The sequence below is a fragment of the Phyllostomus discolor genome, chromosome 5, assembly GCF_004126475.2.
Source record: "Phyllostomus discolor isolate MPI-MPIP mPhyDis1 chromosome 5, mPhyDis1.pri.v3, whole genome shotgun sequence".
NCBI lineage: Eukaryota > Metazoa > Chordata > Mammalia > Chiroptera > Phyllostomidae > Phyllostomus > Phyllostomus discolor.
This window is the reverse complement of record NC_040907.2, coordinates 71592550-71614638: the sequence shown is the minus strand read 5'-3', so window position 1 is coordinate 71614638 and position 22089 is coordinate 71592550. Positions and strand designations below refer to the sequence as shown.

General features: G+C 37.4%; 1 protein-coding gene and 1 non-coding gene across 4 annotated transcripts in view; one reads left to right on the top strand and one right to left on the bottom strand.

Moving 5' to 3' along the window:
- CCDC18 (coiled-coil domain containing 18) overlaps positions 1-22089 on the bottom strand; it is a 122830-nt gene that overhangs the window by 98961 nt on the left and 1780 nt on the right. The window contains exons 2-7 of one of the 3 annotated variants that reach the window (XM_036026433.1): positions 18515-18695; positions 16390-16525; positions 15530-15704; positions 9988-10149; positions 9478-9584; positions 7721-7849 (exon numbers count right to left, since the gene is read on the bottom strand). In XM_036026433.1, the coding sequence (XP_035882326.1) occupies positions 7721-7849; positions 9478-9584; positions 9988-10149; positions 15530-15704; positions 16390-16523 (707 nt within the window). In that variant the 5' untranslated portion in view covers positions 16524-16525; positions 18515-18695. The remainder of the gene's footprint in view (positions 1-7720; positions 7850-9477; positions 9585-9987; positions 10150-15529; positions 15705-16389; positions 16526-18514; positions 18696-22089) is intronic. The other 2 variants (XM_036026434.1, XM_028511477.2) reach the window with 2 other exon arrangements.
- Positions 18739-18845, top strand: LOC114498191. Its single transcript, XR_003684639.1, has one exon. It is a non-coding gene; the product is annotated as a U6 spliceosomal RNA (small nuclear RNA).

The window sequence follows — 22089 nt, the reverse complement described above, 5'->3', positions numbered from 1 at the left end:
AGGGACAAATGGAGCAGGGCCTTTGAGAGCTGTTTCGCATAGCAACAGCTTTGTAGCTAACCTCTGGTATGGTCATTTAACATATCTATAGCCTTTGGCTGGTCACTTAGATATGTTAAATAGCTGTGGCCAGGCTCTGAGCCAGGGGAATGGAAGTAACTATGCAGACACGGCAGCCATTGAGGGGGAGAACCACGCAGCCTTGACAGAGTGGAGACTCCCGCAACCCTGAGAGAGAGAATCACCATGCGGCTTTAGCAGAGAACCACCACTTGGCTTTGGCAGAGTGGCGACCACTGCCCCCCCCCTTGCAGCCATTGCGCAGGGGGAGAAGCACGGGGTTTTGGCTGAATGGGGACTCCTGTGGCCCTGGGAGAGAGGAGCATGTGCCTTTGCCAGAGTGGGGACCCCCATAGCTTTAGAAGGGGGAACCACCACCTGGTTTTAGCAGAGATCCCGGCGACTCAGCCGGGAACCCAGGGAGGTCTTCCAGTCGAGATAGAGTACTAACTAGGAATAACCAGAAGGCTGCCTGAGCCATGGACTTCTATTTCCTTTCCTGAGATATGGTACTCTGGACTGGGAAAAGGGGGAAGGAAGGAAGGACTATGTCTGTTTGTGGGTGTTTTAAGGGACTTTAGGATTTTTTGATAAAGACATTAGGTCACTACTTTAAGTTTGTATAGCATTAAATAAACATTTCCTTTCCTTTTCATGAATCTCTGGCATTGAGAGATGTCTTTCCTCTGGTGGCGGACATAACAGACCTGGGGGCTTCTTTCAGTAATAGTATATCGTCCCAGGCCCCCCTTGTTGTGCTCTGTAACACAATGACTTTTAACAAGACTGCAAAGAGAGTGGTCATGTCCCACAATAGGGCCATTGTGAGGATGCAGTCTGCATTGGCCCTGTGGATAAATGACTGCAGGAAGAATATCTCACTGGATACCAACACCGTCCGGATGAAGGCCAAGAAACTTTATGATAGTTTTGCAAGAAGCACGGACATTCACCACCGTGACGAGGATGAAGATGAGGATGATGACAATGATGCAGAAGCAGGACCATAGAGTGCTTCTCCACCAGAGCATACCCATTCAGTGCCAGCAAGGGCTAGTTTGACAAATTTCAGAGATGCTTTGGACTCAAGAGCATTTCTCTGCATGGAGAAGCTGCCTCTGCAGATAAAAAGCAGCGCCAGCAACTCCCCATAACTATATTCATCACTCAGACGAAGAGATCAGTTATGCCTACACCTTTAGTGGAAATAGAAGTTAGGGCCCAGGGCAAAGGTACTGCACCACCTGACGAAGCGCCTGATGAAGTGGTGCCTTCAGAAGAGCTGTAATGCTCTTCTTGGCTGTGCAGTACATTCATCTCATCATCATCACTTTCATTGCCATCAGTACTGCACAGCTACATAATTCATGATCTTCATCATTCAAGCTGTAGTATACTTCACTGGCGCGTACCCATATAGAATTTTATGTGTTGTTAAAATTATGTAGGTTTAACAGTGTAGAAAGTGTTTAAGAGCATATGAAGTGTTTATAAGAGTGTGGGAAGGGTTTATTAAGCCTTAAAATATATATAAATAACAAAATAAATACAACGCCACTACTTCCTGGATTTTCATCTATCTCGGGGGTCTCTGGAACGTAACTTCCTGAGATAGGTGAGGGATCACTGTACTATTATCTAATTACACTTTATATAAGTTTCATCAATTATTCCAATAATGTTTTTTATAACATTTTTTTCTTCTGATACAGAATCACACACTGCTTTTAGTTATCAAGTTTCTTTAGTCTCTATAATCTGGGACTAATATACATTCATTAAATCAAGATTATTATCATTCAATTCTTCAACTTCTTACTTTTTTTTGCTTATTCTAATAATTCCTAGAAAATGTATAATGCTCTGTATAAGATTTGTTTTTTTCTACTTAAATATTGTCATTTTCTTTATATATACTGTGACTAGATTAGATACATGTAAGTTTAGAATTTTATAGCTTCTTCCTTAAGTGTTACTTAAACATATATGTATTATATGAGTTACCTTTAACTCTAGTAATGCTTATTGTACTTAAATCTATTGTGTGATATTAATATAGTTATATATACTTTGAGACTATTCGCTTGAAATAGATCCTTCCATACCTCTGCTTTCAACTTTTATGTGTCCTTATGATTTAGGTATGTCTCTTTTTTTTTTTTTAAAGATTTTATTTGTTTATTTTTAGAGGGGAAGGGAGGGAGATAGACAGAGAGAAACATCAATGTGTGGTTGCTGGGGGTTATGGCCTGCAACCCAGGCATGTACCCTGGCTGGGAATCGAACCTGGGACACTTTGGTTCCAAGTTCTCGCTCAATCCACTGAGCTACGCCAGCCAGGGCAGATATGTCTCTTATAAACAGCATAAAGCTAAACAACCTCTGCCTTTATAGTGGCTTTTTAATCCATTACGATGAATCTTCTGTACCCCCAAAAAATACTTTTGCAAAGGTTTCAATCTTCAGTTTCACAATGTCAATATTCATTCTAGCTCTTCAAAAACTCCAAGAGTCTCCATGTCACACCTCCACATAAAAATCTTAATTGCAGGACTTCCGGCAAGATGGAGGAATAGGTGGATGCACCGTACCTCCTCGTACAACCAAGATTAGAAAACCAATAATTTACAACAATAATTTACTATCAGAATAACACCCAGATCTGGCAGAGGATTTATCTGAATGGAAGTCGGGCAGCCAAGAAGTTGAAGTAGACACGTTCATCCGGACTGGTAGGAGAAGACGAGCTGGCGGGCGCGGGGCTGGCTCGGGTCGGCGGCACGCGGAGGTCGGGGGAAGGTTTGGCGCGAAATCGGCGCAAAAGCCATCGGGCGCGTAAGAAGGCAGCGGTGATCCCTGAGTACGCAAGCTGTGGCTGGCAGACCCAGAGGGGCAGCGATTGTGGACCAGGGCAGAACTCGCGGCTCGGAAGCCCAGACAAGGGTCTGAGTCCAGGGGAACGGAACTACCGCCACTGTTTTCTCCCGCCCCGCCCCCACATATAACGTCACAATCTAGCGACTGGGGTGCCCAGCCCCGGTGAGCACCTAAGGCTCTGCCCCCCACCGTAACAAGAGCAACCAGACCGAAAAAAAAAAAAAGGAGAGACAGGGGGAAAAAAAAACATGTTTTCAACAGAGCAAATCAGTCCCCCAGGACTCATCCTTTTGAGCGACCAAGAATTAGCCAATCTATCAGATGCGCAGTTCAAAACACTGGTGATCAGAAAGCTCACGGAACTGACTGATTTTGGACGAAATTTTGATGAAAGAATGCAGAGTACCATAAAACAGATGCAGGAAGACACGCGGAGGAGAGCCAATAGTGAAAGGAAGGAATATGAATCTCAAAACAATACAGTGGACCAGAAGGAAGATAGAATCAACCAAGCAGGAAAGCATGATGAAATAAGAATTCAAAAAATTGAGGAAAAGATTAAGAGCATCCAAGACACCTTTAAACGTTCCAACATCCGAATTATAGGGGTACCAGAATCGGAAGGGGAAAAGCAACAGATTGAGCACGTATTTGAACAAATAATAAAGGAGAACTTCCCCAATCTGGCAAAGGGAACAGTCTTCCAAGAAATCCAAGAAGCTCAGAGAGCCCCAAAGAAGTTGGACCCAAGAAGAAACACACCAAGGCACATCATAATTACATTAGCCAAGGTAAAAACGAAGGAGAGAATCCTAGAAGCAGCAAGAGGTAAGGGGACAGTCACCTACAAAGGAGTTCCCATCAGACTGTCAGCTGATTTCTCCAAAGAGACCTTACAGGCAAGAAGGGGCTGGAAAGAAATATTCCAAGTCATGAAAGACAAGGACCTACATCCCAGATTGCTCTATCCAGCAAAGCTCTCATTTAGAATGGAAGGGCAGATAAAGTGCTTCTCAGATAAGGTCAAGTTAAAGGAGTTCATCATCACCAAGCCCTTATTTTATGAAATGCTAAAGGGACTTATCTAAGAAAAGAAGATAAAGAAAAGACATGTATAGTAAAAGGACAGCAAACTCACAAATATCAACAACCACACCTAAAGCAAAACCAAAAGAAACGAAGTAAACAATTAGAACAGGAACAGAACCACAGAAATGGAGGGCACATGGAGGGTTAGCAGCAGGAGGGTGGGAGGAGGAGAGAGGGGGAAAAGGTATAGAGAATAAGTAGCATAGAATGTAGGTTGAAAATAGATAGGGGGAGGGCAAGAATAGTATGGGAAATGTAGAAACTAAAGAACTCATAAATATGACACATGGACATGAACTAAAGTGGGAAATGTGGGTGGGAGGGGGGTACAGGGTGGAGGGGAGAGAAGGAGGGAAAATGGGACAACTGTAGTAGCATAATCAATAAAATATATTTAAAAAATAATCTTAATTGTCTATTTATGCTTTCCAGGTTAAAATACAAATCTTTTGGCATAACACAAAAAGCTATTTACAGTCTGGACAGAGCCAGTCTTTCTTGCCTTATATTCTATTACACCTATCCATTTATTAAGTACATAAAACTCCTTAGTGTTCTTCAGCAATGGTACTCTTTTATATTTCTATGCCTTTGTACATGCTGTCCAGACCGTGCCCATCCCCACTTACCCTGTGAAAGCAAAGTCAATACTTTCCCCTAAAAACCATCTTATTTAAGTTTTACAGAGACTACCTTTGTACATTTTCATGAATTATTATCTTACTATTTTAAATAACTATGTACAAAAAGCATGTATGAATAAAGCTGAATTTCAGAATAACCATATATTCAATAGTTTACACTTACAAAAAGTACATTTGTTAATGTTCATTATTTAAGAAGTACCTAACTTTAATCCTTATAACAAGACAGTAACATCTTTTTTTTTTTACTGGTATTATTTTTTAAAGTATATTTTATTGATTATGTTGCTACAGTTGTCCCAGTTTTTCTCCTTTGTTCCTCTCCACCCAGTATCCCCCTTCCCTCCAGCAATCTCCCCAGCTTGGTTCATGTCCATGGGTCATGAATATAAGTTCATAAGCTTCACAAATCCCTATACTATTTTTAACATCCCCCTATTTTGTACCTACCAGTTATGCTTTTTAATCCCTGCACCTTTTCCTCCATTCTCTCTCTTTGCCGTCTTTAACATCTCATATAATAAGAGCGTGGTGGTGATGAACTCCTTTAGCTTCACCTTGTCTGGGAAGCACATTATCTGTCCTTCCACTCTAAGTGATAGCTTTGCTGGATAGAGTAATCTTGGATGTAGGTCTTTGCTTTTCAACACTTTGAATACTTCTTGCCTGCAAAGTTCCTTTTGAGATATCAGCTGATAGTCTTATGGGAACTCCTTTGTAGGTAACTCTGCTTTTCTCTTGCTGCTTTTAAGACTGTCTCTTTATCTTTACCATTTGGCATTGTAATTATGATGTGTCTTGGTGTGGTCTTCTTTGGCTCCAACTTTTTTGGGGCTCTGTGCTTCCTGGACTTTTATGTCTATTCCCTTTGCTAAATTAGGAAAGTTTTCTTTCACTATTATTTCAAATAAGTTTTCAATTTCTTGTTCTTCTGCTTCTCCTTCTGCATTCCTATGATTTTGGTATTGGCATGTTTGGAGATGTCCCCGAGTCTTCTTATACTACCTTCCTTTTTAAAATTATTTTTTCTCCTTTCTATTCTGGCTGAATGTTTATATCTTCCTTATGTTCTAAATCTTTGATTTGAATCCTGGCTGCCTTCCCTTCACTGTTGGTTCCCTGTAGATTTTTCTTTATTTTATCTAGTGTAACCTTCATTTCATTATGTTGTTTCCATACTCAATGAATACTTTGAGCATCCTGATCACCAGCGTTTTGAACTATGCATCTGATAGGTTGGCTATCTCTGTTTCATTTAGTACTTTTCCTGGGGTTTTGTTCTGCTCTTTCATTTGGGCCATATTTCTTTGTCTCCTCAATTTGGCAGCCTCCCTGTGTTTGTTTCTGTGTATAAGGTGGAACTGCTTTGACTCCCTCTCTTAGTAGCATGGCCTATTGTTAAAAAGGAATCTGTAAATTGTGTGTGGAAGAGCCAGGCTACAGCAACCCGCTTTACCACTTTGTGGTTCTATATGGGAGGAGGACTTGGAGAGGGGATTGTGCCACTGCCTGGCTTCTGGAGATGAGCCTGGCACTCATCCTGTTTCTGGTCACTTCGCACACTCCCTGTATTTGACTGGCACCCTTCTAGCTGTTGCCTAGGTGTTGAATCCCAGAGTGGGTGGATTTGCGAATGTTTCAAGATGGTGCAAGCCTTTTATGTGGAGTTTGTTGCAAATCCAGCCATTTATTCCCCTCCCAAACCCCACTAGTTTTTACAGCCAGAAGTTGTGGAGGTTTACCTTCCTGGCACTGGGACCTGGGCTGTACAGTCTCGCCTGGGGCTCGGATCACTCACTCCCAAGGTATACCTCCCAATTTTTATTTGCTACATATGAATGCAGGACTACCCATGCCCGTTCCACTGCCACTACCACCTTTCCACACCATACTGTATCTCCTCACCTCTCTGTCCAGTCTCTGAGTCTATGCCCCTCCTACCTATCTAGAAAAATCTGGCTTCTTTAAATCCTTGGTTGTTGGACTTCCATACAGTTGAATCTTCTGATAGTTCTAGGTGTTATTTGTTTTGAGATTTAGTTGTAATTCTTTTTGTGGTTGCCCAAGGAGGTGAAGCATATCTACCTACACTTCCATCTTGACTAGAAGTTGTTTACTAGTCAAGACACTATTATCATGATTTAGCAGATAAGCAAAATGAGATTCAGGAAGGTTAGATCATTTGCCCATGGTAACACAGTCACTGAGAGGTAAAATCTGGCTATTTGACTCCAAATCCTAATTATTAACCACTACTTATTAACCACTAAGTAATACTGCCTACCAAATATGTATATTGTAACTGGAAACAGAATAACCAAATGCTGATGAAATAATATTCAAATAATATCCAAACCCATTTTAATGAAAAAATTAAAAAATGAGTTGTAAGAGGTTTTTAGAAGTTTAAGTACAAATGCAAAGAAATATTTAACCTATTTATGACAACTTTTCAAAATAAAGTTCTTTGTAACCTTATTTATATGATAGTATACTTTTTTTAGTATTTTTATTGTAAAATATAACACAGATTATGATTTTACTCCATGTAAAGACTGTTATAATCATATTATCATATTGTAAGGTCTCACTAATATAAAATAAAACATTTTAAATATTATTTTAAAAATTAATTGACATTCACAATTAGTGGTTCCTGGGTCTGGCTACCTGAAAAATTTTATCTTAAGATATGATTTAAATAAAATATATTTTTTTACATTACTTATGTATTCCCCAAGGAAGACCCAAAGACATTTTCTCATGAATTTTATATAAGTTATGCAACGTAATTTCAGAAATAAGTATGATTACACTGATATAGCAGACTACTAGGAATTAATCCCAGTCAAGAATGCCAATAACATAAAACCCACACATGAACATTTTAATGGAAAATAAAAATCAAAATGGATGAAAAAGAAAATCAAGTCATTCTACTGCCAAATTTCTGCAAATTTTTCACTTCAAAACTTAGTTAGAATTTTAAACGGGTAATATATTCTTTTATCCCTTACCAAAAAAAAATTACTTCCTTTAGAAACACATACCTCTTTCCTTGTTTACTTTGTTCAAGTAAGTCCACCTTCAACTTTATACATTCCTCTTGGGACTTCTGCAAACTCTGTTCCTTTTCGATCACCATTTTCTGACTCTGCTCCAATTTATCTTCTGCCTCTCTATAAAATAAAGGATATTTTCTAAAGGCTATTAAAAAGATTATGCCAGTATGCAAAAATAGTTCAATATTAGAAATTCTGTTAGTTGAAACCACCGAGTTAAGAGAAATGAATATTTACTTAGAGAAAAAAGGGCATACTTATCATTTACCAACTAAGTTTTAATAAGGAATAAAAGAGTACGTCCATCAAATTATAAATATATAGCTTATATTTCATGGTCAGAGACTAAGAGCATTAAGATATAGTTTAGGGTCTAGGTTAGAATGACTATATCCAATGATTTTTTTCCTGAGAGTTGAAAAAAAGCAAAAATGAAAATGTAATATACATAAATATATGACAAAGACAAAACATTCTTTTTTTGCTGATATCATTAGCTACCTGGAAAATCCAAGAAAATCAAATGAAAAATTATTAGACAATAAAAGAGTATGACAAATAGTCTAATTAGAAAACAATTATATTACAGAAAAGCAGTAGCTTTCCCATATACCATTAACGAACAAAAGAAGAACAAATTCACAACCAAAAATATATAATACCTAGTACTAAACATATGTATCACAAAAAAATTGTAAAATTCTGATGGTCATGAAAGACAACTTTAGTGTACATCTGAATCATCTACAGGACTTGTTAAAACATAAGATTTATCCCTGACCAGTATGGCTCAGTTGGTCCCACAAAGCAGAAAGTTGCTAGTTCAATTCCCAGGCAGGGCACATACCTACGTTGTAGATTCAGTCCCCACCCTGACTCCCCATTTCAGGGCCAGTGTGAAAGGGAGCCAATCAATGTTTTTCTCATCAATGTTTCTCTCCCTCTCTTTCTCCCTCCCTTTCCCCCTCTCTAAAAATAAATAAATAAAATCTTTTAAAAAATAAGATTTCTGGGTCCCACTTCTCACAGTTTATGATTCAATAAGTATTTAACAGGACCTGAGATCTGCATTTCTAACAAGTTCCTAAATGATGCTAATATTGCTGGTCCCAGAACTACACTTTGAGAGTCATTAAAATAAAGTAATGTACTATTTAGTATGTATGTATTTCTCATTTCAAAGCAAAACAAGATAAATTATATATTGTCTTATTCCTTGCATTTTATTTCTTGAACTCCCATTTAAGTGCTGGGTATATAATACTATGTAGGACAAGAAATGAACTAGTTCATATTTAATAAAAACATGTAAATAAGCATCTCAACTTAGATTTATTCCTCTTTTAGTCCCCATATACTGCATGCATCCTGTAGCCAAGTGGTGTTATGATAGACTGAACACAGATTGAAAACACTAGCCCCGCCTGGTGTGGCTCAGTGGATGAGCACTGGCCTGCGAACCAAAGGGTTGCCAGTTTGATTCCCAGTAGGGGCACATGCCTGGGTTGTAGGCCAGGTCCCCAGTTGGCGGTGCACAGGAGGCAACCACACATTGATGTTTCTCTCCCCCTCTCCCTCCCTTTATCTATAAATAAATAAATAAATAAATAAAATATTTTTCAAAAAAGAAATCATTCCAATAGCTCACTACAGATTTATTGGGGGCACAGAACAAGATGTAACAAGATATATCAAAAGGCAGAAGTAAAAAATGAAAATTTTAAAGCTATAAAAATTATACTTACCTCAAAACTTTATCTTGGGCTGAAACTTCTGCTTCCAAATTTATAATCTGTTCTTCTAAGATCGGAACACTGGCTGCCTGTTGTTGTGCAGATTCAAGCATAGACACCTAAAACAAATAAGACAGCCTATATGGTGGAACTGGGTGATCTTTCTGCCTCTTCTTTATTCTCTTTTTAAAGTTTTCTTTTTTTTTAAGAAGTTTTCAACAAATATTATTTTTTTAAAAAGTTAAATGTCTTATTTCCTTTATATAATAAAACCACACAAATTGGTAATCTTAAGATTTTAAGAAGTTCTGACTTACCTAAATACAGAGATGATACAAGTTTCCCTGAATCATTTTCAGATACTAAACTCATATAAAATTGATTCCACAACATACTGATACTACATTATCATAACTATACATAACACATTAAAGTAATATAAGGAATATTTTTGCAATTATTAAGTCTTTATATGATTACAATGATTTTCTGTTGGCATAGTCACCACTTCAAGAAACATACTTTTGCTCTTGACTGTGTTAATTCAAAGTGGACAGATTCTATTTTAGTCATTAAAGAATGATTTTGTGACACCAAACAGGCATTCTGTTGCCTAAGTTTATTAAGTTTCTCTCGAAGACTTTTGATCTCCTGATCCATGGGGGTAGATGATGAAAAAGATATCTGAAAAATGCAAAAGGTCAATTTTGATTAGTTCATTAAGCATTTATATATAATTAATGGAAAATGATGAATAATCATCTATAAAATAAATAGCTCAAAAAATGAGTTAAGATATTTCATGAGAGTTGGTGAGGAGATGTGGAAAAATCAGCATTCTCTTCACCACCACTGGTGGAGATGTACATAAATAAGCACAGCTTGGAACTTTGGAAAAGTTCTTAGTATTACCCAGCAAGCTGAACATTCTGAGACTCAGTGGTTTTACTTCTGGGTATAAATCTGACAGAAATTTTTTTTATTTTTGCACCTGAAGAAATAAAAATATTCATACCTACATTGTTCATAAGAGACAATTAATAGAAACAACCCAAATGTCCACCAACAATAAAATGAATATTAGATAAAATATTCTTTGAACAACATACATATTTTGAAAATATATTTTACAATTATTTTTTTACTTTTCGTGAGGGTTGAGGTTTTCAAAACCTGATTATTTTTGAATAACATATTATGCAGTTCAAAAGTTAAAACTATATAAAATAAAAAGTACACAAAAGAACTCTCATACCTGTATTTAATACTTACATACCCAGTTTTATAAGTTTATCATTGATACATATTTAACACTACTCATACAGCAAAAAAGAGTAAACACCTTATACAGGAGTTATTAACTTTGAGTCTTAGTTAAACCTATCCTTCTAGTGTTTCCACGTGCATATGCAAGCAATACAAATTAACCACAGCCTCACTGCCTACTGTAAAAATTAGCATACTATATAGCAGAGGTGTCAAACTCATTTTCACCAGGGGCCACGTTAGCTTTGCAGTTGCCTTCAAAGGGCCGAGTGTAATTTTAGGACTATATAAATGTAAATACTCCTTAACACTTAAGCAAAGCTCAGCGCTGCTGCCAGGTAGAAACAAGGTGGAGGGGCCCACAGGCCTTGTGTTCAGCACTTGTGCTATACAGAGTTAACCCTCCATATCTACTGCTTTCGTACCCACAGAGTCAACCAACTGAGGATCAAAGATATTGGAAAAGGACTTTTAGTCAAGATGGCAGCTTAGGTAAACACAGCTCACCTCCTCAGACAAACACATCAAAATTACAACTAAAATATAGAACAACCATCACCCAGAATTGTCAAAAATCAAATTGAATGGAAGTCTGATAACTATGGATTAGGGAAACCACATCCATCCAGATTGGTAGGAGGGGCAGAGATGCAGAACTGGCTGGTTCCACACACATGTGTGATGGATGAAAATTTGGGAGGGATACATCAGGAGTGAGGAGCCCCAGCCCCATACCAGGCACCCCAACACAGGGTTCCAGTGCCAGGAATATAAGTACCCACAACTCCTGGCTGCAAAAAGCACCAGAGACTGAGTTGGGGGAAGAAAATTCTGGAGTCCCAGGCAGTTCCTTTTAAAGAACCCACACATGGACTTAATCAGACTCACTCTCTCTGAGCTCCAGCACTGAGGTAGCAGCTTGAAAGGCACCAGTGGCACACAGTGGGGAGTTGAAGTGTCTGGCATCAAGGTGAGAATGGGGGATAGCTTTCTCCCAGATAGAAAGGCAGGCAGAGGCCACTGTCCCTTTCTGAACTCTCCCTAGGTACCCGCCCCTGAACACAGCCATAGAGCCAGCAGGTGGGTGCCATATCTGAAACTCCATCACTTGGCTAACACTGTCCCACCTAATTTACCAGCACACTCAAAGTGTTAACAGTTACTTTTCCATATGAATGGCTGGTCTTGGCTCACCCTTCACAACTTCCTAAATCCTATCAAACAAGCAACAGCTGGCCTCAGTAAGCCTCCTAGCCTCCCCACCCCACACCTCTTGCTAAGTGGCCCCAGGCCTAGCACTAGCAGCAGCCAGCCTAGATCCACAGGTTAGCTTCTCCTGTGAACCTCCAAGACCAGCACAAGTAACAGCCATCTCAGATTTCTTTATAGGTCACACAGGGTAGTACTAGGCAAAACACAGGACAGGGCTGACCTCAGCCTGTGCACCCTGTGGACAGCTATAGACCACTTCAGAGCACCACCACCCTGACCCTGCACAGCTGATCCTCCAGAGGGTGGAGGTTGGTGGTCAGTGGTCAAAGCCAATCCTTGCAGTGGACTGCCCTGGGCAAATTCCTCTCATTGACCTGCCAACAGCAACCATGGCTCAACTACAAGAGGAGGATGTATTCAGCCCACAGGGATGGTGCACTTCAAGTAAACAGCCTGGGTAATAGGGTAATCTGTGCCACTGGACCCTACAAGGCACCTACTACGTTAAGCCACACTTCCAAGAAAGGAAGTCATAGTAGCTCAACCTAATACATAGAAATAAACACAGGGAGGCTGCCAAAATGAGGAGACAAAGAAACATGGCCCAAATGAAAGAACAGATCAAAACTCCAGAAAAAGAACTAAACAAAATGGAGATAAGCAATCTGTCAGATGCAGAGTTCAAAACACTGGTTATAAGGATGCTCAAGGAACTTAGTGAAGACCTCAATAGCATAAGAAAGATCCAGTCAGAAATGAAGGGTTCACTAATTGAAATAAAGAACAATGTACAGGGAAACAGCAGTAGAGTGATGAAGCCAAGAATCAGATCAATGATTTGGAACATAAAGAAGCAAAAAAAACCCCATAAAACACAACCATACAGAAGAGAATCCAAAAAAATGAATTTAATATAAGCAGCCTCTAGGACAACTTTAAGCATTCCAATATTCATATTATAAGGGTGCTAGGAAAAGAGAAAGAGCAAGAAATTGGAAATCTATTTGAAAAAGTAATGAAAGAAAACTAATTTGATGACAAAAACAGACATGCAAGTCCAGGAAGCACAGAGAGGCCCAAACAAGATGGATACAAAGAGTCCCAGTCCAAGACAAATCATGATTAAAATCCCAAAAGTTAAAGATAAAGAAAGAATGTTAAAAGCAATAAGAGAAGTTAGTTGCTTAGAGAGGAGTTCCCATAACACTGTCAGCTGATTTCTCAAAAGAAACTGTGTAGGCTAGAAAGGATGGCAAGAAATATTCAGTCATGTAAAGCAGGGACCTAGAGTCAAGATTGCTCTACCCAGCAAAGCTATCATTTAGAATTGAAGGACAGATAAAAAAAATCCCCGACAAGAAAAATCTGAAGGAGTTCATCATCACTGAACCATTATTTTATGAAATGTAAAAGGGACTTATTTAAGAAAAAGATCAAAACTATGAACAATAAAATGGTTATACATATGTATCAACAATTGAATCTAAAAAACAAGCTAAGCAAGCAAGAACAGAGACAGAATCAAGGATACGGAGAGGATTTTGATAGTTGACAGATTGCAAGGGGTAAGGGGATTAAGAAGTACAAATAAGTAGCTACAGAATAGCATTGGGAATATACATTACTGTATAGGAAATGGAACAGCCAAAGAACTTATACATATGACCCACGGACATGAACAATGGTGTGGGAATTGCCTGAGGGAGTCAGGGACAGTTGGGTGGAAGCAAGCAAAGGGATAAAAATTGGGACAACTCTAATAGCATAATCAATAAAATACAATATAATATATATTTTGGAAAAAATAAGTTACCCATTTGCTAATATGTACAATGTAGTTAGGCCTACAATATTTGTATCTGTACTGAACATGTACTTTTTTTATTATCCCCTAAACAATACAACTGTTTCCACAGCACTTACATTGTATTAAGTATTATAAATAATCTAGCTTTAAAGTAAATGAACATGCATAGGTATGTGCAAATACTGTACCATTTTATATAAGGTACATGAGCATTTGCAGATTTTGACATCTGCAAGGTATCCTGAAACCAATCCCCCAAGGATTCCAAGGGATGACTGTGTATCATTCTGTAGCATTTTTTGATTAAATGATACATACTGGCAATCTCTCCATAATGAACTCAGGGATTTTTTTTTTCATCAGCTGTAGTGTCTGTTGCATGTTTACCCCACCAATTTCCTATTACTGAACACTTGAGCTCTGTTAAGAGAAACAATGTCTCATTTCGTACCTAGGCATGAGAACCTGTGGGATGAATTTCTAGAAATGGGATGTATCAGTCAAGGGTAAACACATCCGTGATTCTGGCAAACATGAAAAAAAGCCTCCCCATATGATCGTATGATTTTGCATTTCTACCAGCAATGGACCTAGAGCCAAGAGTATCTATTTGTCCCTAATTCTATCAACAAAACAGTATCAAACATCTAGATGTTTAATAATGTTAGGTAAGAAATGGTACATAAGTATAGTTTCACTGTGATTTTCTCTTATGAGTGAGACTGAACATCTTTTTATTTGTTTGGAGATCACTTTAATTTCCTTTTCCATACATGTCTTTTCCTTATTTTTCTTTATACGGGGGTTGTTGATCTTTTCTTCTTTTTAGGAGCTCTTTACATATTCAAGAGATTGGTCCCTTGTCTTTAATAGACATTACCAATATTTTTTCCCCTCCAATTTGTCATTGGTTTTTTTTATTTTGCTTAGGATAAAACAACATGATTTCAACTAAAGCATAAATATGATGAAAAATAATCAGCTATTTGAATTAGTATAGAAATCAAATTTCCCAGAATGAAATAATCTTCATAGATATGGAATTTGAATTCATTTTCTAAAATATGGGCTCAGTCATACAGCTTTATTATGCAGCTTCCTTACTTAAAGAAAGCCTCTCAATTGTTGGCTTTTTGAAGTGGTAATAGCAAATTTTTATCAAAAAACATCACGATGTGCATGTGTAATATTGTGCATATATTATCTGTGCTGACAGTGGGGTACTAAAGAACAGGAAGAAGAGTGGAAAGCGAGATAAAAGAGTTGAGTAAGAAAGAGGAGTAAACCCTGGGGGATAGATGATATGACTAAGAAAGAGGAAGAGAGTAAGTTCCAGAACAGAGAAGATATCTAAGATCATCCACAAAATTTAGGGACAATGAAAGAAGAATAAATGTTATGCTGTCATATAGCATCCTGATCTAGGTTAAACAATAAGTATGTTTTAACCACTTAATAAATCACTGATTGCCTATTATATACATGATATAGTGCTAAAATCAAGGGGTTATAATTTATTTGAGAAAATAAAACATTTAATTTTGAAAAGCCATAAATACAGAAGTTTAAAAATATAATGATATACCAAATTAACTAATTCCTTCTTAAGATGAAACAAGAACCATTATATTTAAATTCAACACGTCTTGAGCACTGTAGTAAAAGACTGTGTAAAACATGCATAAGGCATGTTTTAAAGAAAAAAACTCAAAGAAAAAAGTATTTTAAGTAGTTCAAAAATTAAATCACTTTTAAGTAGAGAAGTCTAAAAATAATAACCTTATCTCTTGGTTGTTTTTGAAAATCAGTACTGCTACTGGGCATTTTATAAACTTTTTTATAAGGTGAGTAATTCAAAAGTCCAAGATGGCTAGGCTGAGAAAGATCTTCCAAAATCAGCCTTTCAGACCTTGAGGGATTAGAGGCATAATCAGAATTTTCGCTTGGACTGACACTGGAGAAAAAAGAAAAAAATTTATTTTAGTTCTTAAACAGCTTATGCATTCAATCCAAATTTCTATTACATTAAATAAGAATACCTGAAATACTGCTGGAAGTCAGATTCACACTTATGAGCTTAAGGCAATGCTTCAACTAAATTTTTAAATAAACCATAATTAATTTTAAACTAGCAATCTATATATTTCTAGAGCTTCTATGCTAGAATTACTTAAGTTTCAGAGAGCATAGAAATAGATAAAGCCCAAAATATATATTTCATATTGTTTTTATATCTATAAGGTGTTTTCTTAATATGTAAATGATTCTCTAATACTTCTATTTTTTCCCTAAACTGAGTTATATTCAAAATTATAAGATATTATTTCCGATTCTAGAAACATATTAGAAACACAATAATAATAAAATCCAGCCCTGGCTGGTATGGCTCAGTGGACTGAGCACCAGCCTGTGAAACAAGGGGTCATGGGTTCCATTCCCAGTCAGGGCACATGCCTGGGTTGCAGGCCAGGTCCCCAGTTGGTTGCGCTCAAGAAGCAACCACACATTGAAGTTTCTCTCCCTCTTTCACCTTTCCCCTCTCTAAAAATAAATAAATCTTCAAAAATAATAATATCCATACATTTTACATTCCTAAATTAAAGTCATACTCTGAATTCTATGTGATTTTCCTTACATACCTGGATAACTCTTCCCCTAAATTCTGCAAACTCCATTCTGTTATCTTCAGTTCATGTCTTAAAGAAGCAACATTTGCAAGTAAATTTTCTTCTTCGTTGTCATTCTTATAGTAGTTTGAAGAATTAGGTTCCATTTCTTAAAAAAAGAAATGAATTTCTACTACCTTGCAGGAAAGAACCTGTGGTGTCAGTCAAGATACTCTCACACTAACAGAGTTTAACTCATTATTTTTCTATTTCAAATGTTGTGAAGTGTAATGGTGATTTAAAACAAAACAAAAAAAAGTTAACAATTTCACTCCAGCTGGTGTGGCTCAGTGGATTTAGCTCCAGCCTGCGAACCAAAGGGTCACTGGTTTGATTCCCAGTCAGGGCACATGCCTGGGTTGCAGGCCAGGTTTCCAGTAGGGGACGCACCAGAGGCAACCACACATTGATGTTTCTCTCCCTCTTTCTCCCTCACTTCCCTCTGTCTAAAGATAAATAAATAAAGTCTTTTTTTTAAACAAAGTTAACAATTTCTCTGCAATGTAAGGCCACAATGGAAAGTTCTATAGAGTTTTTTTATTTTATTTTAATCATTGTTCAAGCACAGTTTTCTCCCTTTTACTCCCATTCCAGCCCACTCACCCATCCCTCCCCACTTCCCTCCCATTACCATCCTCCCCCTAGTTTTTGTCCATGTGTCCTTTAAATTTGTTCCTGTAAACCGTTCCCATTCTCCCCTGAAATTCCCTCTTCTCTTCCCTCTGGTCACTGTCAGCCTGTCCTCCAATTCAATGAATCAATTTTTCATTATAGCTAGGGTCTAGTTATTATAGTTCCCCTCTTCTAAGCACATTTAATCTTTCAAACAATTGCACAAACTAAGTATTTTTATTCCATGTTAAAGATGAAGAAAATAGTTCTGGCTGTGTGGCTTGGTGGATTGAGTGCCAGCTTGGAAAGCGAAAGGTCACCAGTTTGATTCCCAGTCAGGGCACATGCCTGAGTTTCAGGCCAGGTCTCCAGTTGGGGGCATGTGAGAGGCAACTATTTGATGTTTCTCTCCCTCTCTTTCTCCCTCCCTTCCCCTCTCTCTAAAAATAAAATAAAATCTTTAAAAATAAATAAAGATGAGGAAAATAAGAATAAAACAAACTAAATAATATTCTCAAGGTCACACAAACTAAATGGTGGAACCAAGATTTGAACCTAAGTCATCAGGATCCCAAAGACCTTTTAATTGTCACACTGCAATTTTCTTATTATACATCAATTTCAATGAGGTGTTTGAACTTACATAATCACATTACAAGCTCAGGACATCTCATAAAACTGGGATCATTACAGTCATTCATTTTCTTAAAGGCAATTTATTACCAGATAAAGAAATATCCCCTTCTCCCATTCCTAATGGCCTAAAATTTAAAAGCACAGGTTCATATCACAAGCACATAGATCAAAATGATCTTTGGCAGGTAAACTCACAGAAATATAAGAAAGAAAGCTTTTGTTTCTTCAACTAAAGTATATCTCTAGAGCCCTGGCTGATGTAGCTCAGTGGATTGCGCGTGGGCTGCAAACCAAAGGGTCGCAGGTTCAATTCCCAGTCAGAGCACATGCCTGGATTACAGGCCAGGTTCCCAGTGGGGGCCACGTGAGAGGCAACCACATATTGATGTTTCTCTCTCTTTCTTCCTCCCTTCCCTTCTCTAAAAACAAATAAATATAATCTTTTTAAAAAAGTGTATCTCTAGGGTTGTGAAGTTTAAAGGGCCACAACTTTTAAAAATACATATTCATAATTAGTACAATTAAATGAAGGTTTTATAATCTCTACCATTTCTTACTTTCTGTATCATCTTAAAAGTACATTCCTTTAAGATCCCATTTACCTTTGTCATTGTAGCATCTCTCTTTTACTACCCTTCTAGAATTTTGACCACATCCCAAACTTCAAATGGCTAGAAGTCCTGTGAATTACGTTCAGGACTGTAAGGCACTTAGATAAGTTCAGTATTTTCAGTAAATAAATGATTACTAAACTGCCCTTCCTTCCCCCTCTTCAGCTAAAATAGTATGACAAGTTATTCTCAGATGTGAGGAGAAAGACTGAAAAAAAAAAAAACCAAAAAACTCTCACCTTATTGGAAGAAACTATGGCAAGAAATTGAGATACTAAGCAGTCTTAGAGAAAATGTTTCTATCCTCTTTCCCCTTTTGTTTCCACAAATTTGCTTCTACTTAAGTGAGAAGACTCTCCCAGACAAAAGTCAATCAATCAGGTCCCCATTCTGCTTTATCTTTTCAACATCTCTAGCTTCCTGCAGGATGGTGAAGGAAGAAAAGCTAAAGAAAATTTGGGTAGTGCTAGCTTCAGCAGCACATATACTAAAATTGGAAAGATACAGAGAAGATTAGCATGGCCCCTGCACAAGGATGACAAGCAAATTCGTGAAGCGTTCCATATTTTTAAGTCTAAAAGAATACACCTCCACCAAACCAGCTCTGCAAGAGATACTAAAGGGGCTGCTTTAAGGAAAAGAAGGAAAAGACAGAGAGAGGAACACATGCACGTAAAAGGCAATGAATAAGTACCTATCAATAATAACCTTAAACGTAAATGGGTTAAATGCTCCAATCAAAAGACATAGAATAGCTGAATGGATAAGAAAGCATGATCAACACAGATGCTGCCTACAAGAGATCCACCTCAGGATAAAAGACCTACACAGGCTGAAAGCGAAGGGCTGGAAACAAATTTTCCAAGCAAACGGACAGGAAAAAAAAGCCAGGGTAGCAATACTCATATCAGACAAAATAAACTTCCACAAAAGGGCCATAAAGAGAGACCCAGAAGGTCATTTCATAATACTCAAGGGAAGAATCCACCAAGAAAACATAAACATTGTAAACATACATGTACCCAACAAAGGACCACCCAAATACATAAAGAGAATCTTAGAGAACTTCAAGAAAGATATTGACAGCAACACAATTAAAGTGGGGGACTTTAACACCCCACTGTCAAAAATGGACAGATCTTCCAAAATATCAACAAAAATACTGTGGCACTGAACAATACCCTAGAGGAAATGGACTTAACTGATATATATAGAGCCCTCCATCCCAAAGAAGCTAAATAGATATTCTTTTCAAATGCACATGAAACATTTTCAAAGATAGACCACATGATAGGACACAAAACAAGCCTCAATAAATTAAGAAAATTGAAATCATACCAAGCATTTTCTTGGATCACAAGGGACTGGAACTAGAAACCAACCAAAGGAAAAAAATCAAAAACACTCAAAATCATGGAGATTAAATAGCATGCTATTAAACCATGAATGGGTCAAGAATGGAATTAGGAAAGAAATCAAAAAGTTTCTGGAAACAAATGAAAATAAACTCACAACAACCCAAAACCGATGGGACACAACCAACCAAGGCAGTTCTGAGAGGGAAGTTTATAGTGATACAGGCATACCTAAAATAGATAGAAACATTTCAAACAAACAACCTAACCCTACGTCTACAAGAACTTGAGGAACAACAACAAAGACAGCCCAGAGCAAGTAGAAGGAAGGAAATAACCAAGATCAGAGCAGAATTAAATGACATAGAGACTAAAAGCACAATTCTAAGGATCAATGAATCCAGGAGCTGGTTCTTTGAAAAGATAAACAAAATCGACAAGCCTTTAAGCAGACTCATCAATAAAAAAAGAGAGAAGACCCAAATAAACACAATCAGAAATGAAAGAGGAGAGATTACAACAGATACCACAGAAATACAAAGGATTGTAAGAAATTACTATGAAGAACTATATGCCAAGAAATTTGAAAATCTACGTGAAGTGGGCAAATTTCTAGAAAAACATACTCTTCCAAAACTCAATGAAAAAGAAGCAGAAAGCCTGAACAGACCAATAACAGCAAATGAAATTGAAGCAGTAATCAAAAAAATCCCAACACACAAAAGCCTGGGACCAGATGGTTCCACAGAAGAATTCTACAAAGCATTTAAGGAAGAGCTAAACCTTATCCTTCACAGATTATTCCAAAAAATCCGAAAAGATGGAAGACTCCCAAACTCTTCTTATGAGGCCAACATCATCCTAATTCCAAAACCAGATAAAGACACAACGAAGAAAGAAAACTTCAGGCCAATATCACTGATGAACATACATGCTAAAATCCTCAACAAAATATTGGCAAACTGCATCCAACAATACATTAATAAGACCATACACCATGACCAAATGGGATTCACCCCAGGGATGCAAGGATGGTACAATATTCGCAAATCAGTAAATGTAATACACCACATAAACAAAAGCAAAGACAAAAATCACATGATCATATCAATAGATGCAGAAAAAGCATTTAATAAGCTGCAGCACCCATTTACAATAAAAACACTCAGCAAAGTGGGAATAGAGGGAGCATTCCTCAACATAATAAAGACCATATATGAGAGACCTACAGCCAACATCATACTCAATGGGCAAAAACTAAAATCTTTTCCACTAAGATCAGGAACAAGACAAGGTTGTCCACTTTCACCACTTCTATTCAATATAGTACTGGAAGTTTTAGCCACAGCGATCAGACAAGAAAAAGAAATAAAAGGAATCCAAATCAGAAAGGAGGAAACAAAACTGTCACTGTTTGCATATGACATGATACTGTACATAGAAAATCCTATAGACTCGGGCCAAAAACTGGACTGCAAAAACTGCTAATAAATGAATTTGGCAAAACAGCAAGATACAAAGTCAATACCCAGAAACCAAAGGCATTTCTGTACAGCAACAATGAAACTGCAGAAGCAGAAATCAAGAAAAAAATCCCATTTGAAATAGCAAAAAGAAAAATAAAATATCTAGGAATAAACCTAACCAAAGAGGTAAAAGATCTGTATTCAGAAAACTACATAATACTGAAGAAAGAAATCAAGGAAGACACAAACAAATGGAAACATATACCGTGTTCATGGATTGGAAGAATTAACATCGTCAAAATGTCCATACTACCCAAAGCAATTTACACATTCAATGCAATACCTATTAAAATACCAATGGCATATTTTGCAGACATAGAACACTTCAAAAATTTATATGGAACCATAAACGACCCCCACTAGCTATTGCAATTTTGAGAAAGAAGAGTAAAGTAGGAGGGATCACAATACATGATACTAAACTATATTACAAGGCCACTGTAATCAAACAGCCTGGTACTGGCATAAAAACAGGCACATGGACCAATGGAACAGAACAGAAAGCCCAGAAATAAACCCAAGTCTCTATGGTCAATTAATATTTGACAAAAGGGGCAGCAACAGAAAATGAAGTAAAAATAGCCTCTTCAACAAATGGTGTTGGGAGAACTGGACGGCTACATGCAAAAAAAATGAAACTCAAGCACCAACTTACACCTTACACAAAAATAAATTCAAGGTGGATAAAAGACTTAAATATAAACCGTGACACCATTAAGGCCCTAGAGGAGAACATAGGCAAGAAAATCTCAGATATTTCATGCAGAAACATTTTTACTGACATGTCCCCTAGAGCAAGGGACATAAAGGAAAGAATAAACAAATGGGATCTCATCAAAATAAAAAGCTTCTGCACAGCTAAAGAAAACAGTATCAAAAGAAAATGAGAACCAACTGTACGGGAAAACATATTTGCCAATGATACCTCAGACA